Genomic DNA, 24,491 nt, shown 5'->3' with positions numbered 1-24,491 from the left:
GGATGGCTCAGCAATATATTGGGTGCACCCATTGGAGGTATTACCCACCCTAATGTGATAACAGAAACATTAAGGCCGGGTGCTGTAAAATGTTAATTTAAAGTGTTACCAAATACAAACAATGGTCAACAGGGCAGCAAGTAAATAATAACGTAAGGCAAAGGGAGACCCAATTTAAGCGGTAAATTGGGAGACTTCCAGACAAAGTAGGAGTTAAGTGCATTTATTAATAGTGCAAGAAAGGTTAGAGTAGCAGTACTACATTCTCCCAATTTGTTTCCTATTTCTATATGTAAAGCATGTGATAATGTATAATTATATATTCTTACCTAGCAAAAAGAAAGTCTGTCTTGCGCTCTAGCATGAATGCCAGCACACTTAGGTGTCAAGTGAGTCACTTTGAATGGAGCAGAGAGACATAAACGGGCCAAAGAGAGGTCAGAGCTGGGAAGGAAAACTTTACCTATGCAAGCTCACTTGAAAACCTCGGTCCTGCTCTCCTCTGTGCTCCGGTTCCAGGCGTGCAGCCTTCTGTGTACACTACCGACACGTTTAATTAGAGCACGGCTAGCACCGCAAGCCGGGGGATGCCCCGGCATGCTAGCCGCACTCCCTCAGCGTGCCGCGCATCACCGATGCGCGGTCACGCGTCATCGGGAGCCTGCGCCCCCTGCACGCGCGTCCAGGGCTCCCCGAGGGAGCCCTGGTGTCCCGCGATGTGGGGGACGGCGGCAGGGGGTTCCGGGGGACCCGGCGGACCCGGCAGCGGGAGGGAGAGCGCCCCGATCGGAAGGCGCTCTTCCGCTGCTTCGGCGCGCGCCCGGCACCCTCCGGCGCTCGCCAGGTTACTGCTGCGGCCGAGAACGGGCAAATGCTCGAATAAACTCGGCCGCAGCAGTATGCAGCATGGGAAGGAAGAGAAATCCGGCACCACAGCCTGTGACAAAATTCAAGGCACTTCCGGGTTGTAGAATAACTTTATTGAGACTTCACAAACACAACATGCTACACCACAGTCTCCCCCTCATCGTGTTTCACGCTAGAATCAGCGCTGATTCTAGCATGAAACGCGTTTATTGGGGAGACTGTGGTATAGCCTGTAGTGTTCGTGAAGTCTCAATAAAGTTATTCTACAACCCAGAGGTGCCTTGAATTTTGTCACAGGCTGTGGCGCTGGATTTCTCTTCCTTCCCATGCTATATTCTTATCTAATCTGGCAATCGTTTGGTGCTCCTTTTATAAATCTCTGTGCCTAACAAAATGGCTGCCATCTGACTTTGTGCCGCAGTCTGTGAAATGCTGCAGCTATTACGTAACATTATATTACTACGTGTCACACATTATTGTTACATGTTTCCGACTAATGGACAATTAATTGGCTGTTTGGAACACAGCAACAGTCTGTTTGCGATACATTGTTGCCAAAGTGCAGAGCTCAAAAAGGTGAATGTGAGAGCCTGTTTCAAAGGAGGAAGTGGATATGACTTTCTAAATGGTTGCTGTAGCAATCACAGGTTGATCAGTACATTAAAAAAATTATTAAAAATGGCATTAGAAGTAAAAATAAATAAATGCAGAGTGCACTATCTAATACTACAGAACTGATTTCTTTAAATCTATGTTCTTGCTTTAAATGCATGGAGTCTGTTTCGGCAAAGCTCATTTAATAAAAAATGTTATTGCAAAAAAAAAAAGTGTAGGCAAAAATAATTGAATGAAATGCTTCTTTTAAGATTTAAGGATTTAAAAAGGGAAAGAGAAGGTGCTTGACTATTAATGAGTGATACAGTAGTTCAATAGGTAGGAATAGAGAAGTGAAAAGGGTTTAAGAAGTGAGTGGGCTGTTGAGCTAAAAGGGCAAAAATGAGAAATTTTTGAAATGTGAGACCAGAGAGATAAGATATTGGAGGTGCAGTGTAGGCTTAAAGGAAAGAATAATTTTGAAGTATATACTGTATGGAGATTAATAGGAAGCCACCAATGAGATTTCAGGAGGTCAGAAGTACAGTTAGTACGATAGGTCTCAGTAAATCTGTAGTATTATTATTATCGTTAATTTTTGAAGTGCCAACATATTCCGCAGTGCGATACAGTGGGATACATAGTTTCGTATGTTACAAAAATATGAACAGTTACATACAGGTGAAGACAAACATGCAAAAACTGACAGAAAGAGGTAATGCAGGCCCTTGCTCATGAGAGTTTACAATCTAGAGGGAATGAGGGGCAATGTTGAAACAAGAATGTAAGGTGGCTGCTCATTGTAGGGTATGGTGTTGCTCAGGTAAGATTATGGTACAGTCTATGGGGTTGGGGGGGAGAGGAGTTGGATGTTAGAGGAAAGGCGAGTAGGCTGCCTCAAAAGGTACATCTTCAGGAATTTCTTAAAAATCTGTAAACTGGGGGAGAGTCTGATGGTGCATGGTATTGAATTTCAGAGAGAGGGGGCAGCATGGGAGAAATCTTGCAGGTGGGAGTGAGAGGAGGTAGTAAGGTGGGAGGAAAGGCAGATGTCATGGGCAGAATGTAGGGGGCATTTCAGTACATATTTGTGGATGAGGGCTGACATGTAAGGGATGGTGCTGTTGTTGAGATTTTTGTAAGTCATTACAAGGTTTTTTAATTGAATTGTACAGGCTATGGGAAGTAAGTGTATGGATATGGGTAGTGAAGCAGTAGAAGTGAGCAATGAGTGAGGTTGGTGAGTCTAGTAGCAGCATTTTCGATTGATTGGAGTTAGGAGAGGCAGACAAGGGGACTGCCAACTAAGTGACAGTACTAGTAGTAACAGTGGTTATATAAGGGGAGACTTAGGGAGAAGTTACATGCAATTTCTAGGCAATGTACTTTGCGAGACTGTGGATAGTAGTGTTATTATCTGTAATAGAGAAGGGAACAATTATGATAAGCTTTGTCTTGGACAAATTAAGCTTGAGGTGATGAAGGCAGAGATTGCTGATAGGCAATTCGTAATTTTCGAGTGAGTGAACTGCGGGTGTAAGATTAGGTGCAGATAAAGATAGTATGAGATGATATCTGAGCCCAAGGCGTTAATTAGGTTACCCTGAAAGAGTACAGTATATATAAAGAGAAGAGTAGGAGGCTGTGACAGGGTGAATGAACGTCACCAGCCATATACCTGGCAAACATATGTCTAAATTTGCAGTGCAACAGTGATGAGGTTAACTTTCAGTGGAGAAGGTCTGCTTAATGAGTCTGACCCCAGCTGTATAATCAAGGTGTTTAAAACCCCCAGGCTACACACACATGGGAGCTAGCTGGTCAGGAGACAGGACTGAAAATACTGAAGAGATTACTGCTATGAGGTCTGTGTTGCAAAGTACATATGTGATGAACTGTCTGTGTCCTGCATGCAAAAGAGGAGCTGCCTTGTTTTCTAAGCTGAAGAGAAGCTATTTGGTTTTGTCTGCTAAAGAGAAGCTATTTTGTTTTGTCTGCTAAAAAGAAGCTATTTTGTTTTGTCTGCTGAAGAAGCTATTTTCTTTTTGTCTGCTGATGAGAAGCTATTTTGTTTTTGTGTGCTGTATGTTTTAAGGCTCAATAAATAAGCCTTATCAAGAGAACCCCCGTGTGTGGTTGCATGTACCCCGCAAGAGAGGCCTACAACAGTCTCGAGGTATACTAACTAAGAGACCCATAGAAGTAGAGGAATAGTTAGCAAAAGAGACACTGAAGGAATGGTGAGAGAGATCTTCATGGGTGCCAAGAGAGGAACAAATGTGCAGGAGAACAGGGTGATCAAGAGTATTGAAAGCATAGGAAATTTAAAAACAATCATAGTGGAGTAGTTTCCATGAGATTTGGAAATATGGAGGTAATTTGCTACATTAGTGAGTGTGATTTCCGTTATTCTGGTTCCTCTGCACAGGGCCCTGCATTTTAAGGGCCCTGTACTAAGCACCAATTGCACAGATGCAGCCTCTGCCCCTCTCCCAGCAATAAAAGGTATTCTGGGAGTTGTAGTTCAACTCCTAATGTAATGCTACAACGTATAAAGACAACAAGCCCACAAGTCCCAGAATCCTGACTATAGGGCCCCTTGAAGGAGGTCATATGGCAGGCAGCAGCCATTCAGAGCAGTGGCTTCCTGCCATGTGACCTCCTATAATTGTTCAGCACTGTCCATCTCTCTCTGCCCAATGCCCCCTATCCTGCAGCCACTGCCCCCCCCTTGCAGGCACTGCCTCTCTCTGCCCACTACCCCCTCTCTTGCAGCCACTACCTCTCTTTCTCTGCCCCCTCTCCTGCAGCCATTGCCTTTCTTTGCCCACTGCACTGTCTGCTGTAGTCATTGGCCCTCTCTCTGTCCCCTGCACCCAGTGCCCCCTCTCTCTCTTCTCCTTACACCCACTTCCCATCTCTCTCTGTGCCTTGCACCCAGTACTCTTCTGTCTCTGCCTCCTGCACCCACGGCTCCCTCTCTTCCTCCTGCACCCACACACTTTTTCTTGCGTACTGCCTCCTGCACTCATTGCCCCTCTCTCTGCCTCCTGCACCCACTGACTCTCTTTCACTCTTGTACCAATTGCCCCTTTCTATCCATTTCTCTCTGCCCCCTGCACCCATGGCCCCTGTCTGTCTACCTCCTGCAGCCACTATTCCTCTCTCAGCCATGTACACACATTTTATTCTGATAATATATATATATATATATATATATATATATATTTATATATATATATCAAATGGAAATATTACTGCATGCTCATTTGCATGTCTTAGCCAGGTCTGCAACCCTGCATTTCATCATTAGCACCCAACACACAGTGCTTCCACTGCAGCAAGGGATTCTGGGAGAGGTATGCAAATGAGCACACAGTGCCACCCTTTGCTTCAAAAGCATATAACATGGTCCCCTGTAAGCTTTTCCTTGCTGCATTTCACAGCTTTGAGCACAGCCTTGGTTAAGATGCATAGCCAGTAAACCCACCCACAGAGAGCCGTTTCGACCTTAATGGGTCTCATCAGTGTGGGGTTGGTTATACTGGCTTTGCAAAATGAAGCTTAGGATAGGTTTCACCGCACATAGTTAAGTTATGGTGGGTGAAAAAGTCGCCAAAATATATATGGGTTCCATGTAAATGGATTTCAGGCAAAAGGTGACACATCGTGTGCCCGTTTGCATGTCATTTCCCAAAATCCGTTGCTGCAGTGGAAGCACTGTATGCTAGGTGATAATGGTTGAAAGACAGGGTTGCAGACCTGTCTAAGACATGTGAATGTGATATATATTTATATATATATTACAAGAAAAAAGAAAGTACATGGCCCATAGCGTAAAAACGTTTACATTTAATAAGGAAAGGGGAAGGGATGGAATAAGCTCACTCACAAGGGAAGCATAAAATAAAGAAAATTGTGAACAAATAATGTATATATAGTATATACATATCCCCATTGGACAGGTGGGAAGGTGACATGAATGTCACACAGGGCTCTGCATTTGGTAAAGCTGACCCTGGTTGTGTGGAAGTAGATGGGGTCAAAGATGCATGTGGTGGAGGTTGAGGATTAGAGCAGCTGAGACACTTTTCTTGCTTTGTAACTGGAGAAAATGAGTCAATAATAGAATAAAAGAAGGAGGAAGATTAGGGAGGAGAGCTGTGGAAGAGGCAGAAGGGATTTTTCTGTTAGCAGCTTTTATCTTTCCTTAAAATAGTCAGCACAATATTGAGGTGTAATGGAAGAAGTGGCACATGTAAGTCAACAACAGAAAAGAGGGGTTGGGTTAGATGCCTACATGTTTATTAAAGAGATAAAGCTGTAGCTCTCTGTTTGACAGAAAAAAGCAGAGTTAAAGCAGGACAGGAGGAATTTGTAGTGAAGGAAATCTGCTACAGAGTGAGACTTCCTCCAGAGGCATTTGGGAGCATAGAAAGCACAAATACAGTACATTTGACTATGAGAATGTGAGAGAGGAAAAATTAGATGAGGTTATGGTCAGAGTGGAAAAGGAGAGATTGAGAAATGAGATAGAGAGGGGTCCTTGAAGAGTAAAGTTCTGGAGGTTTAGTCAGAAGAAAGGATGAAGGATTACTAATATTCAAAGTCAGAAGAGAAAATAGAGTGGGAGGATAATACTTTAGAGCAGAGGTGAGCAAACTCCCTGCGCTGCACCCCCCCCCCCCCTCCGCCCGCCTGCTCTCCTCCCCGGTCGCCCCCCCTCCTCACCTCTAATGTTACGTCAAATGACGCTGCGGGGTCATGACCTGCGATGTCATTTGAAGTCATGCCTCCATGGCATTGGGCGTCATTTGACACCGCGTTGCCATAGAGACGAATGACTGAAGCCGGGTAAGTATGTTTACAGAGGCCCCTCACTGAAAGTTTGTACAGGAAAGACAGGAGATACTTGACCAATATTTCTTCAGTGGGTTCTATTGGTTAAAATATATATAAATAGCACATTTTTGTATTTGATATATTAGCTGTTAGCGATTTGTACACAATATCTCTCTGAATACTTTCTAGTAGTATGGGAGAACAAGTCAATGAAAGTGTCTTTTCTCTAAAGTAAGGTAGGAATATACTTCTGTTTGTGTTTACAAGATACAGTATATCTAAGGCTAAGTCCATAGTGACTTTAGCCGTGCGGAGGCACGCTGAGGCTGTGGGAAATCGGGTGCTTTCCCTGGCCTTAGTTCGCGCGCCGTCTGGGGGCGTGTCGGGGGGCGGGTCAGTGACATCACGGAGCTGGTTTGCCCTGATTGGGCGAACCGCTCACGTGACCGGCCCTGCGCTCCCATGAGCACCGAAACTAAAACTGACTTGTCGGCTACGCTTTCGCACGCCTGCAGAAGAGTGCGCGAGCCCCTGCTAAAGCCGCTCTCATTGCGGCTGCAGGGGCTCACTGCCGAGCGTCAGCGCGGCTCAGCACGGGTCAGCGCCTAAGTGCTAACCATGCCCGCGGCCTAAGGCTGCGACCACGCTGCCGCTGAGCATGCTAATGCTTAAGAGCGGTGATGTCACCAACTCTCCAAGCATGAGCTCAGGCCATCCTGCATAATTTTGCAAGCGCAAGCAGGGGGGGGGAGGGGGGGGATTGGGGCTCGGGGGGCATGTCATTGGGGTGATCGGGGCTATTTCTGTGTGTAGAGTGTGTTTGTGTGGGTGTGTGTGTGTGTATGTGGCTGTGTGCTCTGTGCATTGACTGCTGCTGAGCACGCTTCAAAATCAATTTTATCTGTCTCCCCAAGCGCCGAACTTGAAGAGCGTACTTGCCCGTACACGAGCGCGCGCCGCATCAGTGTAGCCATGCAGATTTACATTCACTGAAGTAAACGCGCCAAGCATGCACAGCAGCAGTGTGGACGCAGCCTAAGAGTGTATTTTCCAGCTTGACAATATCTATATTGTTGATTGTATATTGCCTTAAAGCAATGTTGCACATGCATTTATTATCATAGTATACAGAGTACCATCCCTATTTAAAGTACAGCATGTTGCATGAAAATGAGAACACCATTGAATTGTCATAGATCCTCTCATTCAACTTCATCATGAGTTGACTTGAATATATAGGAGGCTATGCACTAAGCTCCGAGCTTTCGCGCCAGGCTGAAAAAAATTAGCACGTCCGATAAAAAATGAAGCCGGCGGCGCGATTTACTAAGGCCCTCAGCCCATTTTTTATCGGACGTGCCCAAAACTGGCTTATCGTGCGTGCAATGTATTTTCCCCCTGCTAGCGTTCTTAACCTTTACGTACGCTAGCTGATAGGAAAAAAAGCCGCTTGTAACATTTGCATGGAGATTTGACATCGCCATGCAAGGCTGTTACAGGCGATCGTACACTAAATAAATACATTTTATTTATAGTGTACATGAGCAGGGGGTCTCCGGAGCTGAACAGCATTGGTTTCAGGTCCGAGAACCCCCTACTTCAGGAGATATTGGCCCCGTTATGGGGTGCCGGTGTATTTAGTTAGAAATAATGTTTAGTATTTTTGTTGGCACAACATTGGTACCGCATTGGTACATCAGGCCCGCGGACGGCTGCGGGGTCAGCCGGGGACACCCGCGCGACCCTCGGCCTCCCTCGGGACCCCTGCGGGGTCAGCCGGGGACACCCGCCGGCCTGTTGTATTGGTTTTGCGCCTGCAAAAATGTAAACAAAGAATTTTTTCCAAGTCCAGCTTTTTTTATCACCTGCCTTTAGCTGGTGAGCTTTATTCAGCGCAACTTTAACGTACGATCAGTTTGCGTTGCTTAGTGAATCCCGCAGAAGGGCAAAATTCTGTGCAAACAGCTGATCGTACGATCAAAGTTGTACTTAGAAAAAATTTCAAGGAAAAGCCCGTTTTAGAGCGCAAAGTACCTGTTTGCGCGGCTTAGTGCATAGTGCTCGGCGGAACTTCACGTTCTAAAAGCACTTTGCGCTCTTAAAACGATTTATCACTTTATCACTTAGTGCATAGCCCCCTAAGGGGCCTATGCAGAGAGCAGCGAATTTTAAAATTGGCGAATTTATTAAAAAGTAGCTTTTTTGGAGAGTTTTAATCTCCATATGCAGAAAAGTGCGAATTCTGCTATGTTTAACATGGATGCGTGTGGCGAGTTTAAATTGGCGAGATGCGCGCTTCAGAAATGTGTTAAAACAAATTCGCGGCTTTTTTTTCCCCTTTGCAATGGCCGCGAGCGGCAGTTTTTTCTGGCGAGTTAAAACTGAGACAATCGCGCCATTTTATTGGCGCGAACAGCCGCTAGATGCCGTTCGCGCCTCTCTGCATACGGATATTTTTAAAACTGGCGAGATTGAGGTTCTCGCCAGCCGCGAGGCGAGTTTTATAACTAGAAAAGAAAAATTGGCGCGTTTTTCGGAACTCGCCATTTTCTGCTGCTTTCTGCGCGATTTTCTCCAAAAAATGGCGAATTTCGAAATAGCGCTGCTCTCTGCATAGGCCCCGGGCGCTATTTCGAAATTCGCCATTTTTTGGTGAAAATCGCGCAGAAAGCAGCAGAAAATGGCGAGTTCCGAAAAACGCGCCAATTTTTCTTTTCTATTTGTAAAACTCGCCTCGCGGCTGGCGAGAACCTCAATCTCGCCAGTTTTAAAAATATCCGTATGCAGAGAGGCGCGAACGGCATCTAGCGGCTGTTCGCGCCAATAAAATGGCGCGATTGTCTCCGTTTTGCCTCGCAAAAAAAAACTGCCGCTCGCGGCCATTGCAAAGGGAAAAAAAAAGGCGCGAATTTGTTTTAACACATTTCTGAAGCGCGCATCTCGCCAATTTAAACTCGCCACACGCATCCATGTTAAACATAGCAGAATTCGCACTTTTCTGCATATGGAGATTAAAACTCTCCAAAAAAGCTACTTTTTAATAAATTCGCCAATTTTAAAATTCGCTGCTCTCTGCATAGGCCCCTAAGTCTCTTATCAGATGTTCATATATTTGTGGTTGTTTTTCATGAAAGCTCAGAGTCACACCCAACTTTGTATAAGACACTTTGGGGCCTACAGTATGCAGAGAGCAGCGCTATTTCGAAATTCGCCATTTTTTTGAGAAAATCGCGCAGAAAGCAGCAGAAAATAGCGAGTTCCGAAAAACGCGCCAATTTTTCTTTTCTAGTTATAAAACTCGCCTCGCGGCTGGCGAGAACCTCAATCTCGCCAGTTTTAAAAATATCCGTATGCAGAGAGGCGCGAACGGCATCTAGCGGCTGTTCGCGCCAATAAAATGGCGCGATTGTCTCAGTTTTAACTCGCCAGAAAAAACTGCCGCTCGCGGCCATTGCAAAGGGAAAAAAAAAGCCGCGAATTTGTTTTAACAGATTTCTGAAGCGCGCATCTCGCCAATTTAAACTCGCCACACGCATCCATGTTAAGCTACTTTTTAATAAATTCGCCAATTTTAAAATTCGCTGCTCTCTGCATAGGCCCCTTTGTCTTTTGGAGAACAAAATAAACACTAAGGGGCCTATGCAGAGAGCAGCGCTATTTCGAAATTCGCCATTTTTTGGAGAAAATCGCGCAGAAAGCAGCAGAAAATGGCGAGTTCCGAAAAACGCGCCAATTTTTCTTTTCTATTTGTAAAACTCGCCTCGCGGCTGGCGAGAACCTCAATCTCGCCAGTTTTAAAAATATCCGTATGCAGAGAGGCGCGATCGGCATCTAGCAGCTGTTCGCGCCAATAAAATGGCGCGATTGTCTCCGTTTTGCCTCGCCAAAAAAAACTGCCGCTCGCGGCCATTGCAAAGGGAAAAAAAAAGGCGCGAATTTGTTTTAACACATTTCTGAAGCGCGCATCTCGCCAATTTAAACTCGCCACACGCATCCATGTTAAACATAGCAGAATTCGCACTTTTCTGCATATGGAGATTAAAACTCTCCAAAAAAGCTACTTTTTAATAAATTCGCCAATTTTAAAATTCGCTGCTCTCTGCATAGGCCCCTTAAATTCCTTATTTCATGTAGTAATTTTTTTTAATCTCTTACAGTATACCCGGTTCATAGCACCTACTTTGGAAGGAAGACGTTACCATTAGAATAACAAACTGTTGCTGCAACACATGACCACATCTCTAAAAGCAATTGCTTTAATGTGATAACATACAAGAACACATTTCTAAACTGGCATTAGTTTTATTCTACTATCCCAACATTATGCATAAGAGACTTCTTTTTATTTACAATAGATATATATGTATCTAGTTTTCACTAGAAAATGAGATATTGAACAGGTATTGCTAGACTTTTTTCCCCCACTCCCAACTGTTGCTCATATGCTCTGTTTATATGCACTGAACAAATAGCCTTGTTTAGGCAGCTGACAGCGCCATTCGAATCAGAAAATGTCTTTCTGATTTACGTCTAACATTAACTATGTTCAAGGACATAGCTTATGGAAAATGGAAGTGGTTTCTTAGCTAATCTGCAAGGAATCCACTTTGCTAACTTTCAGTAAACATAGCCAGAAATTTCAAGACCAAAGTTAATGCTCCAAATTACAGCTAACAAATGTCTGTTACGTGAGTGTAGTTCTCATGTTTTCCATTGTCACATTGAAATGAAACAGGCCATGTTTTGTACACTGCCAAGAGGCTGAATCCAATATGTGTCTAAGATTGCTTTACTGTTAGGACTATCTAGAAGTTGTGCTAGCCAAGTAAGACATAATGGAGTAATATAACCCTCACCCATCCATTAAACGTTAAATGCACAAAGAATTCAACATAAGAGATACTAGCCAATTTGTCCAGTAGCCAGAGAAATTATATTCTGTCTTTTGATAGTGTAATAACGTAAAGAACTAGAATTAACTAATATATTAAAACTAGATGGCTGATGCCTAATCCACTGCCAAAAAAAAAGCATACATTTTTTAAAAATCATTCTTGAATGTTTGTCTTGGTAGTGTTTATAAACATTGTAACCAAGTTTTGGGTTGATTTAACAGTCTCTAGCTCTATTTTATCTCTTGCTATCTATACGTATCTATCCTGTCTCATTTTAGTAGCTAATCCTTTTCCAGGGAAGTTAGGTGCATACATCCGACTATTGTACCTTATAATTTGAGTGGAGCAAGAGGAATTCAGCTACAGCAAACCTTTGCACTGCTCTACCTCTATATAAATGGCTGAAGGAGTGGCTCAGTGAGCAAAGGCACTGACTGAAGAACAATGAGTTTGAATCAGGGGGTCCTGGTTCAAATCTTAGCTTCAGCTCCTTGGACATTGTTTCCTTTTGCCTCAGGCACCAAAAAAACAATTGTACGCTCTATGGTACAGTTACTCGTGCATGCAAAAATTCTATGTACTGCCCTGCATACACCATCAGTGCTATACAAGAAAAAAACTATTATTATATTTAGATGAGAAAAAACGGTACTGTACTACTTAACCTGCAATTCACACAAAATTAAGTAAATGGGAATAAGTAAATGGGAATTCATTTCTAAAGCCCAAATAGCACAACATTTTAGGACTTCTTGCTGCTGTTTGTGAACTGTATGTACATGCAAGGCCTTTTTCTTAATTAATTAACTCTTTCATTAAAAGTTTGATACAGAATACAGTCATCATACACTGTCTAGACCAGACGAGAGATCAGGAACGAACAAAGCACATTTTTACCAAGAAATATCTATAGAAAAGTGCAGGTAACCCATAAGAGATTGGAGTTGATTAGCTTTATGAAGTACTGTAGGGTAAATGTGGTGTATAACTACAAATTCTGAAAAAGTTTTGTGAGCATTGAAATAAACTTTAATGGTGAAACTGAGGGCAAAAAGTGTAAGTTGATTTCAGTCAAATAAAATGTTTTTTTTTTCTTCAGAAAATATCTTTCAAATGCTGTTAAAATATAGTAACCAAAACTGAATCTAAAATAATTGTTGTGCGATTTTTTAAGGAAACTATCAAGTTTTATCATTTGAGACAACGTATAGAAGTTTACTTAGTCATCCTGCAGAATTTCATAACATAAAAAAAATCGAATCCTTTATTGCACATCTTTTATAGTGTATACACACCATGAAATACAATCTGTTTTCCTTAAATCCATGTTATTCACTGCATGCAAATGTTTATTAAATGCTTCAAACATAAAATCCTTTCACAAAGTAAGAACGAACAAAAGAAGAGCCTTAAAAATATTCAGTTTTTTTTAAACTACTTTTTACAAGATATATCCCTCACATTTAATCAACAGATAAGATAGCAAAGTATATATCTGTTATACGAAAACATTTCAACCCTATGAATAATTGTGTGATCATGTTTAAACAAGCACTTACAGTATTCTGTAACTTATAGCATGCTGTAATGTAAGATTAAATAGTTGCTGCATGTACTTGTAGCATGAAAGGCGCGGCAAGAGGTTCTATTGTTTGCATTTCATGTTTAAGAGCAAGATTCATATAAACCACTAGGTGGCAGTATTTCTGCAAATCTACATCATATTTAAATAGTTTTTGCCATGCATGTAAAAATGTTTTTGTTTTTGAAAGAGTCAGCAGATACTGACTTAAAATTTGGAACACAACTGCTAGGAATAAATCAAATGGTATCTGTTTATTGACCTCTATCCATGGTTTGTCTTGTAACACACAATGGATAATGGATAATGGATAATTAAATTTCTTCTACAGTGCATGTGTTTTACATTATCTTATTCATTTGTCGTTTTAAGTCCAAAAACTCCAATTCCCAAAGTGAAATCTATACCAACATTGCCAAGAGGTTCTCTAACATGTATTAGTTATCATGAGATCATATATTGGACTTTGCCAACTTCTACAGAGAGAGAACCCAGCTTCTTCCAGCTGTTACAACATAGGATGAAAATTCAGAGCCTATAGCTACATATGACTACATGGAAATTGTTACTGTTAAGTTAGTATCCTCGTACATCTATCCTGTACTCATATTTACAGAACATACATTCAAATAGCAGGATCATTAGTAGTACGCTGATGCTGGCTGCCAAAGATGTGTTAATGAGATTGGTATACCTGCATATACAGTATAAACTGCACATCTAAAGTGCACTGCATTTGTTAGCTACATTTATAGAGAAAGGGTAAGAAAGAACCAAGTGCAACCCATTGAGTGATCTGCATGTTAGAAGAAAATGTATGGATCACATACTGCCTACTTTATCCAAAGCCATGGAGATATTATTATAGCCTTGTTTCTTTTATACATACAGTAGAACCTAAAAAGTTGCCCACTATTTGTCATGTTATTGCCAATAAATCCATATTACTATCAATATCATAATAATAGTATTTTCGCACAAAAATATTAAGAAGCTCAGTAAAATGGGGTAACAGACATATTCTAAGGTAAACCAGAAGGTAGACAGTTCTCTTAGACAATATATAAAATAGTGCAATAGTAAAGATATTAGTAATCAGCAGAGCATTGTACTGGTATGTCAGAAATAAAAAAAAGCATAACACCCTCAATTGATATTTATCTATGATCATATAAATGTATTCTAAAGTATGTGTTCTGTTTTCTTTTCCAGTGTTGTATATTTTCTTTTTTGACAGTACAGTAGTTATTTTTTCCAAAAGTAGCCTTATTCACATATTGTATGAGAGGAAGCATACAACAACAGAAATATTTGTACAGCACCATCGGATACCCATATTCAAATTACAAGTTGTTAGTTAATGCAATGTGAGGAGGTTGTACAAACAGCAAATTATGTAATAATAAATGAACAATGAGTTCAATAACAATTGATTTCCATGAGGGTTGATTGTGTCAATTCAACAAGTCTGGAAGTGAAAGAAGATTTGGTTCCATTGTAGTCTCTTCTGGATAGATGGAAACCACTTTCATCAGTAAAGCAGCAGGGAAATTCTGGTTAAGAAACACACATATGTACATCTACAGAGAATGTTAGGTTTCATTCACCAAGGTTTGTCTTGTCCGAATTATCTATTGTATTATCTCTGTGTTATTTTTAGCTGCCTACTGTAGATTGAACAATTACTCCGCATAGCACTAAGTGCACAGTAGGTGCTATATAAATAACAATTATAATACAATTATGGGAATTATTTCTTAAATTACTTGAAAAGGTAGCCTTTTGCTGCCAAGTGGGCTTTCAAAAACACAAGGAGTTGAAAGCTCTGGCGGAGAAGAAGTTAAACAAAAAGTAAAACACTTAACATCTTTATCCTGTTAGTAACAAAGGAAGGAGAGGGAGTTAGGAAAGTGTTAGGCAACAGTTTCTCCATGTACTGTACATAGGACAGGTATTCCATTTCTTGCATGACAGAGAGTAATAAGAACCAAGTTAAGTGAAGAGAATAAAATGTGAGATTTACTCACCATTCTGCTGTTGTGCCAAAATAAGGGAAGGGTATGTCACTGCTAGGATGCAGAAGAGAGCACTTATTTGCACATAGCTCATCATGTCTAAATGTTAGACATGAGACTCTAAGTGCAGACTAGGGGGAAAAAGACAAAAATAAATTCTTGACAAACTAGCACCATTAATTGTTTCCCTGCTCCTTCAGCAATGGGACCTTTTACAGAACATAGCCACAGAGATTCCCTTGCACTGCACTTAAATAGGAGAAAACTTTGGCAAGCATTAAATTCCAGCCCCTTTCTGAAATTCGAGAGCTTTTACCACCATCCCCTAAACCACTTTAGAGCCAAAGGAACCCATACATGGATTGCATTGCAACGTGTTGCAGACTTCTTTAGCCCTGAGGGGTTAACTAAGAAAGAACTGTGTTTGACCTTATATAACAGGAAGACAGCTTATTAAAGAACACATCTGGATGAATGCTTCTTATGTATGTACTGTATCTATAAATTAATGTGTGTACAGTTTGACAATGCCTACTGTATACTATTATTTAACTTGTACGTTGCACCCCACCCTACATATATACCATACAAGTGAAGGGAAATCTTTCAATCTAAAAGACTGCATTGGCCATAATGCATATATGCATATATATATATATATATATGTATATGTATATATATATATATATATATATATATAAACCATAATACTGAGTTAAGTTATGGTGAGTAAAAAAAGTGACAAAAACTCTCCACAGGAAAGCAAATATGCAAATATAACTGTATGCTCATCTGCATGTCTTAGGCAGGTCTGCAACCCCGCCTTTCCCCATTATCACCTAGCATACAGCACTTCCACTGCAGCAAGGGATTCTGGGAAATGACATGCAAATGAGCACACAGTGTCACTTTTTGCCTCAATAACCATTTTTAACATGGTTCCCTATAGGCTTAAGCTTGCTGCATGGTCACAGCTTTGAGCACAGCTGTGCTCAAAGCTGTGACCATGCAGCAAGCGTAAGCCTATAGGGAACCATGTTAAAAATGGTTATTGAGGCAAAAAGTGACACTGTGTGCTCATTTGCATGTCATTTCCCAGAATCCCTTGCTGCAGTGGAAGTGCTGTATGCTGGGTGATAATGGGGAAAGGCGGGGTTGCAGACCTGCCTAAGACATGCAGATGAGCATACAGTTATATATATATATATATATATATATATATATATATATATATATATACAGTGTTCGACAAATCACCCAAAAATTTACTCGCCCAACCAAAAAATCTACTCGCCACCTAGTCCCGCCCCCAACTCTGCCCCTAGTCCCGCCCCCAACCCCACCCCTAGTCCCACCCCCAACCCTAGTCCCGCCTCCAACCCCGCTTTAAAATAAAATATATAAATAAAATACATTTAATAAATTCCTAGTCATAACAACATTCGTTTTTGACATAAATGTATTTATTGTATTACATTATACTACAATTAGGCCTTGTTACGTGTGTGTGTGTGTGTGTGTGTGTGTGTGTGTGTGTGTGTGTGTGTGTGTGTGTGTGTGTGTGTGTGTGTGTGTGTGTGTGTGTGTGTGTGTGTGTGTGTGTGTGTGTGTGTGTGTAAATGTCGGATCTAGAAATAAAAGCCAGGTGTGAATGACTAGTTTCCTGAACCCCATAACCAGTGTCTGGACGTCCCCACTTCACAATATCTGAAGCAGCAATCCCGCCTGGGATCTTACCTGATCCGCAGTCCCTCAATGTCCAGGTACCATCATTCCCGCAATGTTATACATTGGAGGGGATGTGTTCCCTACCTGTCTTCTGATGTCTTCCGTGTGAAGCTTGAGTCAGATCTGGAAGACAGCAGTATAGGTTATTTTGGTGTAGTATAGGGCAGTTAAGATATATAGGGTAAATAAGATATCCAGATCCAGAGTGTGGGGGCGAGAGAGAGAGAGAGTGGGGGAGGGAGAGTGGGGGGGAGAGAGGGAGAGAGTGGGGGAGAGAGGGAGAGAGTGGGAGAGAGAGAGGGAGAGAGTGGGGGAGAGAGGGAGGGGGAGAGGGAGAGACTGGGGGAGAGAGGGAGAGAGGGAGGGGGAGAGAGGGAGAGACTGGGGGAGAGAGGGGGAGAGGGAGAGAGTGTGGGAGAAAGTGGGGGAGAGAGAGAGAGAGTGGGGGAGAGAGGGAGAGAGTGGGGGAGAGAGGGAGAGAGTGGGGGAGAGAGGGAGACTGACTGACTGGGTAGGTGACTGACTTGACTGACTGACTGACTGACTGGGTAGGTGACTGACTGACTGACTGGGTAGGTGACTGACTGACTGGGTAGGTGACTAACTGACTGGGTAGGTGACTGACTGGGTAGGTGACTGACTGACTGGGTAGGTGACTGACTGACTGGGTAGGTGACTGACTGACTGGGTAGGTGACTGACTGACTGGGTAGGTGACTGACTGACTGACTGACTGACAGACTGGGTAGGTGACTGACTGACTGACAGACTGGGTAGGTGACTGACTGACTGACAGACTGGGTAGGTGACTGACAGACTGGGTAGGTGACTGACTTGTTGGGTGGGTTGGTAGGTGACTGACTTGTTGGGTTGGGTGGGTAGGTGACTGACTTGGGTGGGTGGGTAGGTGACTGACTTGTTGGGTGGGTGACTGACTGACTGGGTGGGTGGTTGGGTAGGTAGGTGACTGGGTGGGTGGGTGTGTGTTTGGGTAGGTAGGTGACTGACTGGGTGGGTGACTGACTACTTGTGGTCTCTCTCTCCCCCCTCCCCCCCCCCCCCCCCCCACACACACACACACTCCCCCCTACACACACACACACTCCCCCCTACACACACACATACATACACACACACACACACACACACACACTCTCCCCCCCCCCTTACTCACCGTGGATCGCTGTGGTCTCCGGTCTCTGTGACAGGCGAGGAACCGGCAGGCCGTGTGTTGCCCTCGGCGGCTGTCACGCGGATCACCGGGTGGCAGTGAAGGATCCGGACACAGGGGAGAGAGGAGTGGGGGGGCTAGTGATGCGGCCGGGACATGAGGGCAGCGGCAGCCTCAGCTCAGTGGCTGAAGATGGTGAAGGAGGAGACCATCTTCTCATGACGGGCTGATCCGAGCTGTCACGCGGGGTCACGGAGGCCGGGAGAGATTGGGGTGGGGGGGGGCGGATGGCCCGATGGGAGGGGGGGGCACAGATGGCCTGATGGGAGGGAGGAGGGGACGGATGGCCCGATGAGAGGGAGGAGGGGACAGATGGCCCGATGAGAGGGAGGAGGGGACAGATGGCCCGATGAGAGGGCGACAGATGGCCCGATGGAAGTGAGGGGGGGGGGGGCGACAGATGGCCCGATGAGAGGGCGACAGATGGCCCGATGGGAGGGAGGGGGGGGGCGACAGATGGCCCGATGAGAGGGCGACAGATGGCCCGATGGGAGGGAGGGGGGGGGGGCGACAGTTGGCCCGATGGAAGGGAGGGGGGGGGGGAGCGACAGTTGGCCCGATGGAAGGGAGGGGGGGGGGGAGAGACAGATGGCCCGATGGAAGGGAGGGGGGGGGGAGCGACAGATGGCCTGATGGAAGGGAGGGAGGGGCGACACATGGCCCTGCAGGGGCCTGAGGCAGACAGGCGTGGAAGGGGCTGGCTGCCGGAAGGGGGAGGAGTAGAAGCGCTGAGGAGGGAAGCCACTGCTCAGAGAGCCGGAGGCGGGGTAATCTCCCCCAACAACATGAACCCGCCTCCGGCTTTTTTTTTTTCTCCAGCGCGAGCGCGGGAAAATCAGCAGCGCGAGCGCGGGATATTTAAAAAACACATGTGTGCTGCTTGGGCCAATATTTACTCGCCCGGGGGTTAAATCCACCCGCCCCGGGCGAGTAAATGTATATAATTGTCGAACACTGTATATATATAAATATATATATAAATATATATATACTGATCAAGAGATCAGTGTATCTTGAAAGCTTGCAAAAATAAAAGCATTTTGTTAGCCACAGAATGGTATTGTCTATTTGTTTTTGATTATGAAGCTCGGTTAACACGGTACACACACACACACACACACACACACACACACACACACACACACACACACACACACACACACACACACACACACACACAGATATATAAATACAGTATGTGTATATAAATATATTTAAAAAAAAAGATTTTAGCACAACAATCTTATTATCTATTCACATTCACACTCATTAGCGCTACTCTTTGTTTGTGTTAGTTATATATGTATATGTATATGGAAATCTCTGTCATAACTCCTGATCAGTACAGCCTTGGATTTTTTTTGCTACATTTGCTCCTTTGTCAGGTATGAATTATTTTTAGCCCTAACAAATGCAATGTGTACTGTGTAATATACAATATGTAATATGTATTGCTTTTTTTTTCTTACAGAGCTTTTGTTTTTCAATTGGCAAAAAAATTCATTAGCTAAATTGTGGAAAACATAATAAAAATACTGTAGTGGAACCCCTATATAGTTGCCCCACTATTTAAATAATACCCTTATGTTGGTCCATGCTATCCAAACATATTAAGGTTCAAGTAATTTATTATTCCAGCATTAATACGTTTTAAGTGCCCTGTAATCAGTAATAATTACATATTGCTATATAATAAATATTGCATGGTGAAAAGTAATGTTTACATTGGAAAACAGTTTTAAATCATTTAAGTCGCCAGTGCTATATAACCAATGCTATAATAGTATATATATATATATAATATATAATAGTATAAGGCCACAAGACTTTAAATTCTCCTGCTACAAGTTGTCCATCTACATTTGTATCTTGTCTACTTTACCATTGGGATGTGGCCCACACGCCTTGAAGTACTGTAACTTAAGCCAAGGGCAGAGGAGACAGGACTACTTACCATTAGCAGTGCTACTTGCTACTATAGATAAAATCTAAAGGCCAATTTATTCAAATGATCCATACTCAGACCCTCATTCTCTCCCGTCTTGATTACTGTAACCTCCTGCTGTCCGGCCTTCCTGCCTCTCACCTGTCTCCTACAATCTATCCTAAACGCTGTTGCAGAGTCACGCTACCTTTCCTAGATCTGTCTCAGCATCTCCCCTCATGAAATCCCTCTCCTGGCTTCCGATCAAACCCCGCATCTCACACTTCATTCTTCTTCTCACTTTTAAAGCTTTACACTCTTCTGCCCCTCCTTACATCTCAGCCCTAATTTTTCTTTGTGCACCATCCAGACTCTTGCGTTCTTCTCAAGGTTGTCTTCTTTCTACCCCCTTTGTATCTAAAGCCCTCTCCCGCCTTAAACCTTTTTCACTGACTGCCCCACACCTCTGGAATTCCCTTCCCCTCAGTACCCGACTAGCACCCTCTCTATCCACCTTTAAGACCCACCTTAAGACACACTTGCTTAAAGAAGCATATGAATAGCACTGTGGATATTCTAAACACATGATACATAAAGCTTGGCCCCCTGCTGACGCACTTACCAGAACTCCCTCCTACTGTCTCTGTACGTTCTCCCTACCTACCAATTAGACTGTAAGCTCCTCGGGGCAGGGACTCCTCTTCCTTAATGTTACTTTTATGTCTAAAGCACTTATTCCCATGATCTGTTATTTATATTATCTGTTATTTATTTGATTACCACATGTATTACTACTGTGAAGCGCTATGTACATTTATGGCGCTATATAAATAAAGACATACAATACAATATCATTTCTTAAGGTGTAGCACTGTTTAGTAAATCAGACTCTGGTGTGGTAAAGATGATAATATTTGTGTTCTTTGAAGACTATTGCATTTGCAGATGATAATATTAGGATGTACAGTAGGAACTGACAATTAAAGCAGCAATGCCCCACTTTTTCAGATTTAGAACCGGCTTTTCCTCTGGATCTGAATTTATGATATTCTCAGCTTAGTTCTTCTGTAAAAAAAACAAAACAAAAAAAACAGTTGTCATGCCAATTTGTGATGACGTTGTGGTTTCCTATTGACCTGCAGGAGTAAGGCTGACTTGGTGGCTATTTTGATTTCCCAAAAGGGAGGAGCAATACCGGCACATGGTATTGAGGAGCCCCAGATTCTACTCACATATTAGGCAACAGGGCATTTACAGGCTTTTGTTTTCTTTTTAAAATACTTTCTTATACTGTATAGAGATAAAATAACTTGCACAATGTCACAAGAACCTCTTGCTGGGATTTGAATGGGTGTACTGCACAACCAATACAATTATCACAAACCTTTATCACTAGGCCACGCATTGTGTTTGGGCACTACAATACGGCATATTCGTGACTTACTCAGTATAGCCCTGGTAAGTTTGGGCTATTATTCTGTCCTCCTTCTGTGCAGTAATACCTGGTAAGGGCAGGTTCGCCAGGAGTAAATATGGGTTTTCCCCACACACTATAATTCAGTTGGTCAGAGAAGGTAGTACTCAGGCCTTATGTCAATCAGAGGCATAGGGGTGGGTCTACTGGATCTGTACTAAATTAACTGCCACTTCCTGATTGAGGGAGTTCCTCTCCACCTTTGATAGAGGATAGTCGATTTCAGCAAGCTGCCAGGGCTCTGGTACGGTTGAGGCCCTCTCTCTGGGAGAGGGGAGAGATATTCCTCTTACTCGACAAGGGAGTAAGAGAAGAGGAAGGACAGCTCCTAGGGCCCTGACTAGGAGTGGTGTCCAGGGATATCCTGACGGTGACAACCTCTGAGTGCTGTGTGCTGTGACAGAGACTGTGCTGAATCAAGAAGGACCAATAAAGACCATCTGCTTTTATCTTCCTCCTGCCTGAGAGTGGAGTATATTGGGAGGAGGGGGATCTAACTCTTTTGCAGATACACCACCCCACACAACTGGGGGCTGCACAAGATGGAGGCGCTGCACCAGTAAGAAGAATTCGGGCACAGCCCCAGAATCCCCCTGTTATCCCCCATGTCGTCGTGGGAGACTCGTGGCCCCCTGTTACCAGCAGGTATGCACCAACAAGACCCATGTAACCAGAGTGCTATTTCCCTTAGGAGACCCTATGTGAGATTGGGTAAGGGAAACAGGGTTACAGCATTATGATTTTTTTGAGTCAGAATCAACTTATGTCCAGTTTGCCCATCTTGATCTCAATGTTAAATTCAGTCACCTAATTGCATAAGGTAGATTTGCCTATCGTTTTGTTAAAGAAATTCACAAACATAGACAAGCCTCGCTAAAAAATGTCACCAAGCATTAAAAGTCAATGAGGGTCATGTGACCCTTCATATACTGCCATTTTTTTCTCTATTCTGGTGGAGAGGGGTGAAATTATAGTATGTAAAAATGGGCAATATCGATGACAATCTGGTGAAATTCTAACAATTCTTTTGTGAAAATGTCTTGAAAACGGGAAATTGAAGAAAAAAAACATGGCAAATCTTGCAAAGCCAATTTGAAGATATATGCACATCTGCAGTTCTCATCTTCAAATCCACTCTTTAGATGTGTACTGTTTGATATTATGAGACTAGGACTGGAGGGGCCTGTTGGAAGTATGTATGTTTTTAATATGTTCATGCCTTTGATTCAAGTTCTTGGAAAAGGCAACAGCATAACTCCTGCAAAGTCATTATATGTAATGAAGGGACAGGGAAAAGTACAATTAGAATATACATTTATGAGACCTTCTTTTTGCCAATTTGTAGAAGCAATAAAATACAGCAGATCATGTCTAGTAATACAGAATAAAACCTCATGTTATCTAGTATGCACCCTTTGTCTTTTGTAACATTTCCTTGCTCCCATTGTTCAAAGTGGACTAAAGCGGCAAACCAAGATGACAATGGTTTTGTGATTTTTTTTTTACATATGATTGAAAAGGGGTTCTCCAGAGCTGAATCCCATTAATTTCAGCCGGAGGGACCCCCAACTTCCCAAGACACTTACCTCCATAAGTGGTTCGGGTAGCCACTCCGCTTGGCTAGCAGGAATCATGTAATGGCTGCTTTTCAAGGCTCCCAGGCCATGCAGACCAATAGTAAGCCATGACATCATCCGGTGCAGCTTCCTAGAAGCCCACGTGATACAGCAGCTTTAAAAGCAGAGAGATACAGGAACCCCTTGTGAGGTAAGTATCTCAGGAAGCAGGGGGACCCTGGAGCTGAAATGAATGGGTTTTAACTCTGGAGACCCCGTGCTTCAATCCTATGTTAAAAAATTAAAAAAACTGCCAACTTGGATTGCTCCTTTAAAAAACCTGTGGTGCTCTGCCTGATTTAAAATAAAACATGAATTAAACATTGGTACAAAGCTCTTTGGACTATTTTAGAAATATGAAACCATTATTTATGCTGTAAAATGAAGAGGAGATTTTTTTTCTAAACTTGTAATTTTAGGATTATAAATATAAAAAAAAGTAATGTAATCTTGGGTGTGAATATAAAAAGTAGTGGTAATCCATGCTACAATCGCACTTCCACTGCCTACTACTAACTTTCGGTTGATCTATTTGAATACTTATTTTTAAACATACGTACAGTATACCGTCTGAACCTCCCAGTAGAATGTAATATTTAGTGGTACTGTAGCATGGATGCAGCCCATACCAGTACTGCACCGACACACTTTATTCGAGCAAATACCCGGTATGTACCTGGCAGATACCTGGAATGCGCCACTCCTGACCTCTGACAAGCCCCGTTGCATTTGCCTTCCCAGCCTGGGTTCATGCCTGGCTGATGGGCGGCTGATCTGTTAAATGATAATGATTAGGATTTAATAGGCTGCAATGCTTCGCGTGTCTACCAGATGGCATAAATTCATGAATTGTAATGCAGTTTATATATATATACTGTGCAGTATTGCAGCAAGAGGGAATAAAATGCTTCAATCCCTGCTTGGAAAATAACTCAATGCACTCGGGCAGAAAACAGTCACAAACCTCAATACACCCGGGTATACCCGAATTCGTGGGACTAGCCAAGCTCGAATAAAGTGTGTCGCCAGTGTACCTTTGTACACAAGAATAATGCAAAATAGAAAAAGGAAGATGCACGTTTCACCTATTTGTATTCAATGTAATGGTTTTCCCCCAATAATTGCTGGTTGCTGCACAGTGAGCAGGCTCCTGTCAAAATTCTAAGTGAAGTGGAAATACTGCGGCACACCAGACTGGATTAACTAAAAAACATTGTTTCGTTTACTGTTAACATTTGTGTTTTATCCACACCTTCTTCAGGACGAAGAACCTAACATGAGAAGTGATATAAATAGAGTGACAAGCATGCTAGATGTCCACCAAAAATTAGGCTCTGCTCTAGCCTGACTGGAAGGGACATTACTGAAATCATCACCTCATCACATAAAAGCACCCTACAGCCTTGGGTACTGACAGAGACTGTCTGTCCTATCCAATCCTGTGCACTAAACAATGTGATCCAGTATGAACATTCCCATAACACATAATGAAGGCATATATTAACGAAGAATTAATGTAATGGGAGTTATTTACTAAAGTCAACAAGCAGCAAAACTGGTGCAAAGTCTGTCTAAAAGAATTGCACCAGATTTATCAAAGGAAAAATGCCCAAATTTGTTGCACTGGTTTTGCCCTACATTTGCAGCCAGGAGACTTTAGTCAATATACCCCAATATTTGGACAAAAGAAGAAAAAACTGTAACCCAACATATTCAGTTAACGT

At 42.9% G+C, this 24,491-nt stretch overlaps 1 protein-coding gene across 1 annotated transcript in view; it reads right to left on the bottom strand.

The window, feature by feature from the left end:
• COL3A1 (collagen type III alpha 1 chain) overlaps nucleotides 1-15,035 on the bottom strand; it is an 87,916-nt gene extending 72,881 nt beyond the window's left edge. The window contains exon 1 of the mRNA XM_075608451.1: nucleotides 14,808-15,035. Coding sequence (XP_075464566.1) covers nucleotides 14,808-14,892 — 85 coding nt within the window. The 5' untranslated portion in view covers nucleotides 14,893-15,035. The remainder of the gene's footprint in view (nucleotides 1-14,807) is intronic.
• Nucleotides 15,036-24,491: the final 9,456 nt, after the last annotated feature.

This window comes from Ascaphus truei, chromosome 7 (genome assembly GCF_040206685.1).
Source record: "Ascaphus truei isolate aAscTru1 chromosome 7, aAscTru1.hap1, whole genome shotgun sequence".
NCBI classification, from domain to species: domain Eukaryota; kingdom Metazoa; phylum Chordata; class Amphibia; order Anura; family Ascaphidae; genus Ascaphus; species Ascaphus truei.
The sequence above is the reverse complement of the archived record's forward strand: the minus strand, read 5'-3'. Positions and strand labels throughout refer to the sequence as shown.